At 48.9% G+C, this 12,851-nt stretch overlaps 1 protein-coding gene across 2 annotated transcripts in view; it reads left to right on the top strand.

Moving 5' to 3' along the window:
- The window catches only part of FBXO10 (F-box protein 10), a 53,036-nt gene that overhangs the window by 38,747 nt on the left and 1,438 nt on the right, over positions 1–12,851 (top strand). For both annotated transcript variants that reach the window (XM_060609294.3, XM_078436673.2), the window contains exons 5-10: positions 961–1,097; positions 5,414–5,484; positions 7,225–7,377; positions 8,275–8,544; positions 10,184–10,497; positions 11,616–11,797. In XM_060609294.3, coding sequence (XP_060465277.3) covers positions 961–1,097; positions 5,414–5,484; positions 7,225–7,377; positions 8,275–8,544; positions 10,184–10,497; positions 11,616–11,797 — 1,127 coding nt within the window. The remainder of the gene's footprint in view (positions 1–960; positions 1,098–5,413; positions 5,485–7,224; positions 7,378–8,274; positions 8,545–10,183; positions 10,498–11,615; positions 11,798–12,851) is intronic.

Genomic DNA, 12,851 nt, shown 5'->3' with positions numbered 1-12,851 from the left:
GATGGAAATGCCACTGCTTACGCTTCTCTCTCCAAGCTTTTCGCTTTTCACAACTGTGTGAGGGACTTGTGTTAGGCAGTGGTTGCCCTGGTGAGTCTGCCAAATCCTTCAGGAGAAAATCTGGAAAGTGAGTAAGAATAGGATTGCTTACAGCGTGGAACGTTTTAAAGCAAACTAGAACTTTGCTTCTGTGAAATCGTTTTGGAAGAGAAACAGCTAACTTCCTGGTTTAAGTATAGGAATGTATTTAGGCTCTAAATTAACAGAGTGAAACAATTTTATTATCATTTATTATGACCTGAAAATGTCGCTGTGCAAAAGCAGCTAACTGGGAAGCAGGAGAACTAGGTTTCAGATCTGGCTCTGCTGCATACTGTATGGCCTTCGGCCAGCATCCCCATGCGTACAAAGAGATATTCGAAATAAATCTAAGGGTCTTTGTTTGTAGCACATACAGCTTCTGTGATCTCATGCCCCATGGAACAATCAGGCTCACCAGAGCCACACCTTTCCACAGGCCTTCCCTGAATGGGAAGTGGGGAGTAGGAGCCAAATGGCTCTCACTCTTCCCTGGAGGTGGCCCGCTTGGGACTGCACGTGGCCAATATTGTCATGTAGTGGGGTGCTGAGCTCCCTGGACCCTGGACCGTGTGGCCTGGCTGGAGTATTGTGTTTGGAGGACTCTGGAGGCTCAGCAGCGTTCAGTAGCATGCCTTGCGGATGGAGAGCAAGAGGCGGGGCAGTGAAGACTCCTCTCTCTGGATTCTCACTTACAGCTTTGCATGTGTGCACCAGGGCAGCAGCGTGGCCCATTCACTTTGTCATGTGCCAGGCAGGGGGCTTCAGGGGCGCTTTCTCCACTGTGTTCACCCCAGCCCTGCTGTGGGCTGGTAGTTGAGCACTCGGTTTCTTGCTGGCAGGTCTGATCTGTCTTCTTTGGTGTCTCCTGTTCCCTTGCAGTGTAACCAGATCCACCACGGCCTTCGTTCTGGCATTGTTGTCCTTGGCAATGGGAAAGGCGTCATCCGGAACAATCAAATCTTTTCAAATAAGGAGGCTGGTATTTATATCCTGTACCACGGAAATCCAGTCGTGAGGTATGTGTGCTGTACCCAGACCATCCTCAGCCACGGTCCCTTCTTTCCTCCCTGATCTCTGCTTCCTACACTGTGACTTTCCTCCATTTGAAAACATTTTTGTTGACTGAAACAACAGTATAGCAAAGCAAGCAAAGGAGACTCCACCCCGATCCCACTGTAGTAACACAGGCACTTTTGTTTGCATTTCCTACCAGTTCTACTCAGCAGACGTTACTGAGCACCTCTAATAATGATAACAGAGGAGCACTCTGCTCCCCCAGAGCTCACTCTAGCATGGAAGACATACGTGACCAGAAATAACTCTAAGACAGAGATGGCGTAAAGATTTCCACTTACCTGACAACTCTGTTCGGTTGAAAGCAGCTACTTAAGATGCTGTGTTAAGATCCAGGGGCTGCATCTGGCCTCAGCACAAAAGGGTGCTGTGATGGATCAGCCATGCGAGTTGTTAGGCGAGAAGGGGCAGTGGCATTGCCGGGAGCATGGGGCTGCCATCCCAGCTCTTGAATGGGGCAGGCTGATAAATGCTACTGAAGTGCTCCCAAGGGAGACAACCATTCTACTGGGGGGATGTGGGAAGGCCTCCTTACAAAGGGGCGTTAGAGTTGGACTTTGAACTGTAGGTAGAACATGGACTGTCATGGATATGGGAGTGAGCATTCCTAGTAAAAGAAACAGCATGAACAAAGGCAGCAGAACACGGCAGATTCAGGGGTTGGCTAATAGTCCACTGTGGCTTGAGAACCTGTCTGACACAAATTGTGATGTTGGTATAAAATGTGTTAAATTGGGACTATCCCAGAAAATTGTGGGTCCTGTGGCTGCTGCAGCATGATCTGTATCTCCGTGGCAGAGTGGAAGAGGTGATGAGAAGAAAGCTCAGGGCTGGAGGAGGAAGCCTTATGTGGACCCAGCTGAGGAAGGTGGCATTTAAAAATTTTGAAACAGAAGACTCACACAGTTATGTCTTGCTTTAGGAAAATAACTGGAACAAATGTGCAGCAAATATATTCTGAAGTGTTTTTTCCCCTTGATTATTCCAGATGTGCTTTTCCATATTGTTGCATGGCGTTTATCAGTTTTGGAAAGTTTCAGAACATTCCATCTTTTTGATATTCCATAATTTTTGAACCAGTCCTATTACTGTTAGGCATCTATTTTTTTTTTTTTTTTTTAACGTTTATTCATCTTTGAGAGACAGAGAGAGAGCATGAACGGGGAAAGGGCAGAGAGAGGGAGACATCCCTCTTCGGAGAGGGAGACATTCTTCCAAGAATCTGAAGCAGGCTCCAGGCTCTGAGCTGTCAGCGCAGAGCCCAACGCGGCTCTCATGAACCGTAAGATCATGACCTGAGCCGAAGTCAGAGGCTCAACCGACTGAGCCACCCAGGCGCCCTAGTTAGGCATCTATTTTTGACTGTTACAGACATCTTACTGAAAACAGTTAGTGGTCACAGACTTCTTTCTCCATCTTTTGCATTATTACCTTAAGAGTATGTGTTTATACATATGCTTGCTATAGATTTAACACACATGTAAGTGTTTACTGTCTATGTAAGGGGACAGTGATATAAAAAGTGTGTAAGAACAGTCTCTGCTCCATGGTGTTTACGGTCTCATGCCGGAGATGGACACACAACCATGAGGGAGACTCATCAAAACAAGTGCTTTAATAGGTCTTTGTGTAAGTGACAGAATGACAGAGGAGCCAGCCATAGTTTCAGCTGAGCGAGTCAGGGGAAGAAGGCACGAGTTGTGTGTAAAGGATAGGTAGGATTTTGTGGCCAGGGAGATGGCATTCTGGGCTCAGGGGCAGTGAAATTCCAGGATGTGTCTTGGAAAAATGGTATTAAATGTGGTGCGTCTGCCACAAGAGGCCCAGAAGATTGAGTAGAAGAGCAGCCTATGAAGGCAGGTTGATGCTGGAACACAGAACCTCTGATACCGAGTATGATCTGCAAAATAATGACTCTCCAGATCAATCCACTTCCTAATCCTTGGAACGTGCAAATATGTTATCTTTCATGGCAAAAGAGATGTTGAAGATGTGATTAAATTAATAACCTTAAAATGGGGAGACCATCATGGATTATCCAGGTAGGCTCTTCTGTAAATCATAAAGATCCTTAGAGGGAAGCAAGAGAATCAGTCGGGAGGAGGAAATGTGACAGTAGTAAGCAGAGGTCAGAGTGATGAGACTGTAGGCCAAGAAGTATGGGCGACCTGTAGAAGCTGGAAAGGACAAGAAATAGATTCCCCATAGACCTTCCAGAAGGAACATAAATCTGCTGCCACCTTGATTTGGTCCTGTAGGACCCATTTTGGACTTCTGACCTCCTAAACAAGAAGGTAGTAAATTTGTGTTGTGTTAAGGCACTGTGTGTATGGTAATTTGTCATAGCAGTCACACACCAAATCTGGGAAGTTTGGACTTTACCCTGTGGGTGCTAGGGAACTGTTGAAGAGTTCTGAGCAAGGACTGTTACAGTCAGATCAGTGTCTTGGTTTTTAAAACAGAATCTCTTTGAGGGGCTCCTCCTGGCTGGCTCAGTCAGTGGAATGTGCGACTCTTGATCTCGGGGTTGTGAGTTTAAGCCCCTTGTTGGGTGTAGAGATTACTTAAAATCTTTAAAAACAAAAAACCAGAACCTCTTTGAGAGAATAGGTTGTGTTTTTTTCCCTTTATGTTTCTTTGTGATGGAAGGTAGGGATCTGGGGGAGGGTACAGAATGAATTTTGAAATCCCCGAAGTAGCCTGGATAAGGCCATGGCAGTCTTTTTTGCCAGTGAGAGTTTTATAACCCTTTGTGTTTCTCTTTTTGCCTTGGCTTCAAGGAAGCACAGGGTTCAAACTTTCTCATCTGCCATAAACATCCTACCATTGGTTCTTGGAACAATGATTTGTCCCCTTTTCCTAAATGTTTTCTGATCCCTCTTTTATCTTTGTTTTGCTCTTCCTGCATACATACACTCTCCAAGTGCCCACGGGTCTCTTCTGGAGGTGAGATTTGTATTAAACTATACCAGCCATGCATTTGCTGCTATGGCACAGCTCTCAGAAATATGGATGCCCTAGCCCAGGGACTATGTCTGACCGTGAATTCTAGAAACCCACAGTAACCATCTGCTGACTGAATTGTAACCAGATCAAAACAGACTCTTTAGATCTGAGGGCAAAAATGGGGATGTCTTTAACAAATGATTTCTCTTGTTCCACTCAGATGCATAGGTAGGTGCAGTTGACATTTGGCTTCCCCAGCATCAACATACTTTGCCGGGTTTTTTCCCCAAAGATGTAAACCATTTGGACCCTGCCCTAGGAGATGGGAAAACTTAGCCAACTCTTACTCAGTAATGTTTTGTTGGATGCCAGGCCCTGAGTTAGGCTCTAAAGAGCCAGGTGAATACTGGACCTAAATCCCTCAGCCACATGGTAGGAAGTAGGAGGGTTGTCTCCTAAGAGAGGAGGCAGGTGCCCTTCTAGGAAGAAAGGAGGTCACAGCATTCCTGTTAGTAAAAATAACAAACAGCAAATGTGTGTCCTCCAGGGATAACCCAATTGTGCTAATGTCCAGGTGTGACTGGCTTTGTTTTAACAGGCAGGAAACTGAGGTGCAGAGACAATGCAGGTCCTTAACATGCTCAGGTGTCTGGTGTTTCATTCGCAAGGCCTTTCCATGGCAGTGAGGGCTGCGTGTTTCTCTGAGCAGGAGCATGTTTTCCTGTATCCTCCACATGTGGTTCAGCCAGCCCATGAGGTCTCACATACACATCCTCTGATACTCTCAAAACCCCCTTTTAAAAAATCTGGTTTTCTTTTTTTAAGGCATGTCATCATTTTATGTTGTCTTTCAGGGGATAGGTGATTAACAGAAAATAAAGAGTAGCTGTTGGATATGAACAGGGATTGTAGGCTCATTACAGGCAGAGACTCTGACTCAGCTTTGGGCACAAATCACGCCCAAAGAAGCTTAACACAGCTTCCTAGGAATTCTTGACATGACCAGTTGTGGACTTGTCACCTGTGCACCACGATGGCATGCGTTTCAAACAGCTTGCGTGTGAGCGACAGTCAAGAGGCCACAGAAACTCGAGTAGCATTGTGATTGTATGGCATAGTTATTGATTTAGTTCTGGATCAAGTTGTCTGCAAGTTCACTAAAGATTTATAAATGGCTTCTAGGACTGCAGAAATGCTTTATGCCCCTGTGGACTTGTGTTGTTTGGGGAAGGCCACAAAAGAAGGTAGTCACCTGAGCAGGCATTGGCTTTGACATATGATAATGGTCTCATTCTTTTTCCTTGCATTTTAGCGGGAACCACATTTTTAAGGGCCGTGCAGCTGGCATAGCAGTGAACGAGAATGGCAAAGGCCTCATCACAGGTAAGGGTGGGAAATGCCTAGAGCCGTGGCCAACCAGGCAACCAGCAGCTGAGCCAACATCCCCGGCCTTGCCCCTGCCCAGTTCTTTACCTCAACAGCCTGGCCACCTTCTGTCTTCGTTGCTGTTCTGTACACTGGCCATGCCAGCCTCAAGGAGGGCTAACAGGGAGGGAGTGTCTGCTCTTTGCCAGGCCCGCTGCTTACAGGATCTCACTGGAAGGCTCACATAACACTGTCAGAAACATTTATGGCACACACACTGAATCCTTCCTCTTGGCTTTTGTATGGGCTTATGCCTGCTCAGGAAACCCATCCCCATTTCCCCTCCACCTGGCCAACACCTGCCGAGCAGATCCTTTGGGTCTCAGCCTAAATGTCACTTCCTCAGGGAAGCCTGCCCAGACCTCCCACTGTACACATAAACACTCGCTGTACCCAGAAGGCATGCTCTGTGGGACGTCTTACTTAATTTCTTAGGGATCTGTGTAAGGTCAGTCTCCTTTAATATAAGGCGGTAAGTTCGCTAAGACAAGGATCAAGTCGGTGTGGTACATCACTGTAGCCTCAGCACGGAGCATAGCCATACCTGGGACATAAAAAGAGGTTGGTCCAGTAAATCCCTCTGACTGAATCCTGCCTTCATTTATCAGATGTTTATTGAACACACAAGGTATGCAGGAGACGGGGATACATCAGTGAACAGAACAGTTCTGTGAACAGCAACCCTTGGGTTCCTGACATTTTAGGGGAAAATAAACATGTACACACACACACACAAGAGGCGTATCTGTGAGTGATAAGTGCTCTAGAGATAATTATAAACTTTGATATATTTACATAAATGTATATTATATGTAAATATATAATATGTAAAATGTTATGTTTATATGCAATAATTGAAATAATTTATTGAAATTAATTAAAATATAGTGATAGAGGGACTATGTGGGTATTTAGGATTGTGTGGTCAGGGCAGGCATTTCTGAGAAGGCCAGACCTGGGTGACAGGACAAAGCCTGAGAAAAGAACCGGAATTATAAGCAGGGCCACCTGTGAAATACAGTTGGCATGCCTGGGGAGCAGAGGTTACTGGTGTGACTGGGTGTGGTGAAGGAGGAGCAGGGAGTCACAAGTCAGACAGGGTCACAGAGGCGGGAAGGGGCCAGTCACATAGAGTCTCCTGGGCCATTGCACTCCAGTCTCAGGAGACTGAGAGTCTACCCAGCCGTAGTATTGGGAATATCAGTATCCCAGCACCAACCCCCTGACTTGTGACTCTTCGGCCCACTCCCAGAGAGGTGGTGGATGAGGAGAGGAAGGCTGTGGTCAGTCCAGAGCTGAGCCTGAGAAGGACCAGCTTGTGCCTCCCCAGGCTGGTGGGGGAATGGCTGCATTCTGCCTCAGCCCTCCTAGAAACAGCCCCAGAACAGCCCTGCCTGGCCTTGGTCCAGAGACTCTAAAGCCAGTTTATTCTTAGTTGTTGGTCCTTAAGGCCACTGGGTACAGCGGGTATTAGGAATATAAGAGAGCACAAGAAAGATACAAACCTTGCCCTTGAGGAAAGAAGACAGCACTCAAGTCCCTGAAAAGCCAAATACCAAGCAAGATTCGGGATGCTGATTGTTGACAAGGCAAGGCCTGGTGTCCTGGTCCAGAAGGTCCTTTCTCTCAGCTGTCTAAGTCCTCATGGCCAGTGTGGGTGGTCCTTGGGTCTTGACCCTCTCTTCTGCCTCTCCATAGAAAATGTCATCCGTGAGAATCAGTGGGGAGGTGTAGATATCCGTCGAGGAGGAGTCCCCGTCCTCAGGAGCAACCTCATCTGCTTCGGCTACTCAGATGGTGTGGTCGTGGGAGACGAAGGCAAAGGACTGATAGAAGGAAACACCATCTATGGTGAGGCGCATGTTCCTGGGGGAACGGGTCTTGGGTCTAGCCCAGCCAGGGAGGCAGGAAGCCCAAATTCCATCTTTAGCTTGTGGGTCCTGAGAAAGTCACAGTCTTCCCTGGGCCTCAGAGACGTCCTGAAGAACAGGTTGATCTCAGGCCACAGCGACACTGTCCCTCTCAGAGTACAAGAGCCTCTCATCAATCACCTTGTAACCCACGGGATTGGTGAAACAGAGAGCTTCATCCCCATCTAAAATCACAAAAGTCAGGAGTTGTGTAAGGACGGAGCCATTTAGGCACTGATGTGGGCATCTGACTCCTCTTACCCCTTTCTTTTGATCTAGAGAACTAGAAATAGAATGGGAGAAATAGGATAGTCCTAAAAAAGAAACTGTTCTCGCTCATGCTGTGACTTTGAGCAGAGCCTTACTCTCTGGACCATATCTCTAATTATTGTTATTTACCCCATTTTAAAGATAAGGAAACTGAGACACAGAGAGGCTCAATAACCTGCTGAAGGTCACACAGCTAGGAAGTGATAGGGCTGGCATTCAAACTGAGGCCACCTCCATCTCTATGCAGGAAGGGGTTGGGCTGGGTGAACTCTGAGGACCCTCTGGCTGTGTCACTCTGGGCTTCTGTGCTCTGGAACTGTGGCCTTGACAGTTCTCAGAGCACTTTTACACCCTATGGAAGTATCCTGGTTGTGAGACTGACCTGGTTGTTACCCTCTTGTATGAAGGTGAAGCCTCCAGCCATAAAGTGATTTGTCCAAGGCCATTAGCACACCAGGGACTCTTGTCTCCCAGGCCAGTGCCATCTTTGCTTCACCTCTTGGGGAGACACTGGGTGCTGCCTCACCCGCTGCTCAGTGTCCATGACCAGCCCCTTTCACCATCCCAGCTAATAAGGGCTGTGGTGTGTGGATGATGTCGTCCAGCCTGCCCCACGTCACCAGCAACCACGTCAGCTACAATGGCCTGTATGGAGTGGCAGTGTTTAGTCAGAAGGAGGGTTCTGGTGAGTTCCCTGGAGGTCACGGGGCCCAGGAGAACTTCAGCGAGGATGGGGACGCCATCCTTTGGGAGACAGAGCTGGAGAAGGACGATGACCCACTGCGCCGGCCTATTGCCATAGCTCTCGTGGAGTCCAACAGTATTAATCACAACGGAGGTGAGTATCCCCTGCTCCAGAGCCTTCCGTCCTCACACTGTCTTAAGGACCCTTCCCGCTTGGTTGGCTACTGCTTTTGGGCACTTACCCAGTACCCTGGACCTCTGGCCATCACCTTCCCTGAACTTAAATCCATCTTTCCTGCCCCCCTATCTCACCTTGCTCATGCTGTTTCTCTTCCCTGAAATCTCCTTTCCCCCATCCACACATCCCAAACAACTTGAAGTTCAAGGCCCACTGTGAATGCACCCTTACCCTCTCACCTCACTGGCACTTCCTGGGGGCCTGGGACTGGATATGTTTCTGTGGCTGTTTTGTCAACTCTGACAGGCTGTGAACTTGAGGCACGGAGCTGAATCCCAGTCTGTCGGCACCCCTGCCCCAGCAGATCCCACATCCCACACCCGGCATATACATTTCCAATCTGAGACACGTTCCCCACATCTTAACATCTAATAATGTGCATTTCCAATTGATGGCATATCGTGGTTTAATTGGCAATTTTTCTTTCTTGTACAGAGATAAGAGTGGGTTTTAAATCCACAGGTTATCTTAAATTTGGAAAGAAAAAAAAAAAAAAAACAAAACTTACAGAGTTGATCTAACTCCAGGGCTCCCAAACCTGAAGGATGATTAGAGCCACTGTAGAGGGCTGATGAAGGAAGTCTTGTTAAAAGAAGTCTCTTGGACACTAGCGAGCTCTTGTCCCGGGGAAAGCAGAGGGCAGGGAGAGTGGGAGCCAGCAGAAGATGAGTTCTGTCCACTCCTAGTTCAGGCTTTCTCCACATGGCCATGCTGTCCAGTAGGACAGGCAAAGCCACATAAATTCACAGATACTTGATTTATATTTGCTCTTCTCCACCAGGCAGAAGCAACAGGCAGGTGGCACGAGAGGTTGGAATTTTCAGACTCCCATGTGACCCCTGGTGTCGTCCTCCCCACAACCTCCTGCCGATGCCTCTTGCTCTTGTGGGTGGATATCAACACTGGGGAGTCCTCCTCCTCTTCACCTCCAGGTCCCCCTGCCATGCTATCTCTTTTTGACCAAGCCATGCGGCTCTAAGCCTGCTGATTTTGGGGGGGGGGGTTTCTATAACCATGTAGTGTCTCTAAGCATATACAACCCCAAACATCATTTTCTTTCCCAAATTTCGAACATTTTAGATTCTTAATAAAATTACAGAATTTCCCTTGTAAAGAAAATTTCCCAAAACAATAGGGAGGCAGATGCCATCTCAGTACAAGAAGAGAAACATGCAGAACAGCTGTCCAGCAGGTGGGCCTGTCTGGAGGGGGAACAGGCAGCCTTAAGCAGGGAGTGAGCGCCCCATCACAGATGACAATATCGTAGGAGCAGGCGAGCACAGGAGAGCCGCATGGGCAGCTGAGCCAAAGCAGCCTTCATCACCTTTTCCTGTTTACTGAGGACTTAGTTCAGAAGGAACAGAATTTCCCTGATGGCTCCAGGGTTTCTTCCTGCTCAGTTTGTCATCCATCCTGAAAGATGTGACTCCCAAGGGCTGGTTCCGAGTGTTGCTGCCTCTTCCCCACCTCTCTCCCAGGATGCACAATTCCACCAGGGTTTTTCCTGACTGCCGTTGTCAGGACTGACCCTGCTCCCTAACCCCTCCACCCGCAGCCTCAGGACTGTACGTCCAGAGCAGCGAGGCGCTGCACGTCCTCACCAACGTGATCCATGCTAACGGAGACAGAGGCATCACTGTAGCCCAGAGCAGCCAGCTCACCCGCGTGGCCAGCAACAGCATCTCCTGCAACCGGCAGAGTGGGGTCAAGGTCGAGGCCCAGTGCAAGGTGGAGCTCCGGGGCAATGGTATCTATGACAACAGAGGCCATGGGATCATCACCAAGGGCGACAGCACCGTGGTCATCGAAAATGACATCATTGGCAACCGGGGCAGTGGGTTGCAGCTGTTGCCCAGGTCCGACACGAAGGTGTGTGTGTGCGTGTGTGCGTGCACGCGCACTGCATGTGCCAGCACAGGGCCCAGCCCTAGGACAGCCCTTGCACCCTCTCTGCTGAGAAGCCCAAGGCACCTGGCACTGCAAGGGACATCATTCCTCCTGTGCAAACCCAGCCTGGTAGACACAGTTGGGGCTTCACACAGGAAGGGGGACAATGTGAACTAAGCCCTGAAGGATGGACAGGAGATAACCAGCAGAGAACTAGGATGGGGGTGTGTCCAGGGGTATCTTTGTGGTCTCCAGGTCCAGCTCAGGGCTATTTCAGCCCCTCCCCCTAACAGAACAATCTCCCACAGGACCTAGTATGCACTGGGTGCTTCATGAGGGGGCCTGCGTGCACACTATTCTCTGCGTCCCTGCGGTACCCTCCCCCTTGTCTGCCTCAGCCCCACAGCTGGGCTGTCAAAGCCTTCCCTGACCCCCCAGCCTGTCTGAGGTACCCCTTGTCTGGACACCAGAGGTGCTATTGTTTCCCACCTCTCCCCCCCCCGCCCCCCCCCCAACCTCACACAGCACTTCCTATATGCTCCTCTGCCTCTTTGTCCACGCCCCCAGAGATGAGCTCTGAGCTCCATTTTTATGCAAAGCACTACACTGGGTGCCAAACCGACCCAGTCCCCACACTTGAGAAATTACCATCCCGAGGCCTCTTTTTGGCTCTGCAGCTTCATGAGTAGTGACTCCGGCAAGGAGTAAAGAATTTCCTGGGCTCTGCATCTGGGCACTGTGGAAGCAGAGGAAAGGAGCAGGGACACGCTCCTGCCTCAGTCGAGGTGCCAGTGGTCCTTGCCACTGGTACAGTCTCTCCTCTCTGCCAGGCTTTTGTACGTTGTTCCTTCTTCCTGGAGCAGCCATTCCCTGCTCTGCACCTGGTAAACTTCTACCACTTATCCATCACCTCCTTCGGGAAGCCTTCCCTGGTTCTCCTACCTGATCTCAATATCCCTTCCCTGAGCTCCCATGGCTCAATGCTGACCTACCTTAGCAATGTCTTACCCCTCAGGTTTATAACTGGTATTTCACTTACCTGGCTCCCCAACCAGTCTGGGAGTCCCCAGGGTGTGACAAGCTCTGGCTGTCTCTCCCAGGTGATAAAGAACCGGATCCATTCATTCCGGGCCTACGGCATTGCAGTGCGGGGCCGCGCCAAGGCCCTGGTGCAGGAGAACATCATCTTCCAGGGCAAGACCAGCAAGACGATCTTTCAGCAGATCTCAAACAACCGAGAATGTATCATGCAAAACAACAAGTTCTTGGTGTTCAAGAAAAAGTAAGTGTCTGGGATCTGCCTAAACCAATCTTCTAGAACCACAGGGAGGCGACTAGAGAAGCCAGGCCCAGTGATGCTGGCTGTCCTTGCTCCCTGCAGTCCTGCCAGCTTCTGGCTCTGGTCACTTAAAGGCCCGTGCTCGGACTTTAGTCAGGCCGGTGCTGAGGACCTGCGTCTGCCTCCTTGGGAGAGAACAGGCTTTAAGAGTCAGGGGGGTGTGATTTTAAATCTCAGCTCTGCCAGTTTCTTGCGCAAGGCACTCAACACCTTGAGTCTTAGTAAAATCCAGTTAACAACGTCTGCTTTATAGCACCAATTTAAGATACAGTCAAATCGTGCGACCTAGCACAAGATCTGAGGTATTACAAAGACGTTCATTGCTGCTGCTGTCACTTATTTATGATACCTCTGCCTCCGTGTACAACTGCTTCACACTTATCTTCCCTGAACCTCCCTGTCCCTCCCTGCTCCCCATTTCAGTGACCTCACCATCTGATCTATTCTGGCAGCAAAACCTCTGTGACCGATTTCTCCCTAACATCAGAGTTCAGTCAGTCATTACTAGGTCCTCTTGATTCCACTTCTGAAATGTGCCTATATCAGGCACCTTTTCTCCCCAACTGCCATCACCCCTGCTCACATCTCAGCACCCTTCACCCTGACCTCTGGCCCCTGTTGCCAAGGTGCTGTTCTGCTGGTGAATGGATGGACTCTGTTCTGCTTGGTTGGTGCTTTGCTACACTGGTTATACAGGTAATAACTGTTATACCACCGCTGCCACATTCCTCTTGCACTGGTGACAGCCCTGGCTGCCAGATGTATCCGTCTAAATCGGCTCTGCTCATGTCACAGCCCTGGTCAGAAACCTTTGATGGGTCCCCTTTTCCTGTAGTAATGATCTCTATTCCTTTTTTAATTCTACACACGCTCAGCAAAAATATTGAGGAAACCTCATATATGTTTTATACAGTCATAACTTATAAAAAAAAAAAAAGGAATTCTAATCTTTTCTGGACAGAAAAGCAGATATGATCCCAGCAGATCATATCGTGGA

This window comes from Panthera onca, chromosome D4, assembly GCF_046562875.1.
Source record: "Panthera onca isolate mPanOnc1 chromosome D4, mPanOnc1 haplotype 2, whole genome shotgun sequence".
NCBI lineage: Eukaryota > Metazoa > Chordata > Mammalia > Carnivora > Felidae > Panthera > Panthera onca.
Note: the sequence above shows the minus strand (reverse complement) of the source record. Positions and strands in the feature narration are given on the sequence as shown.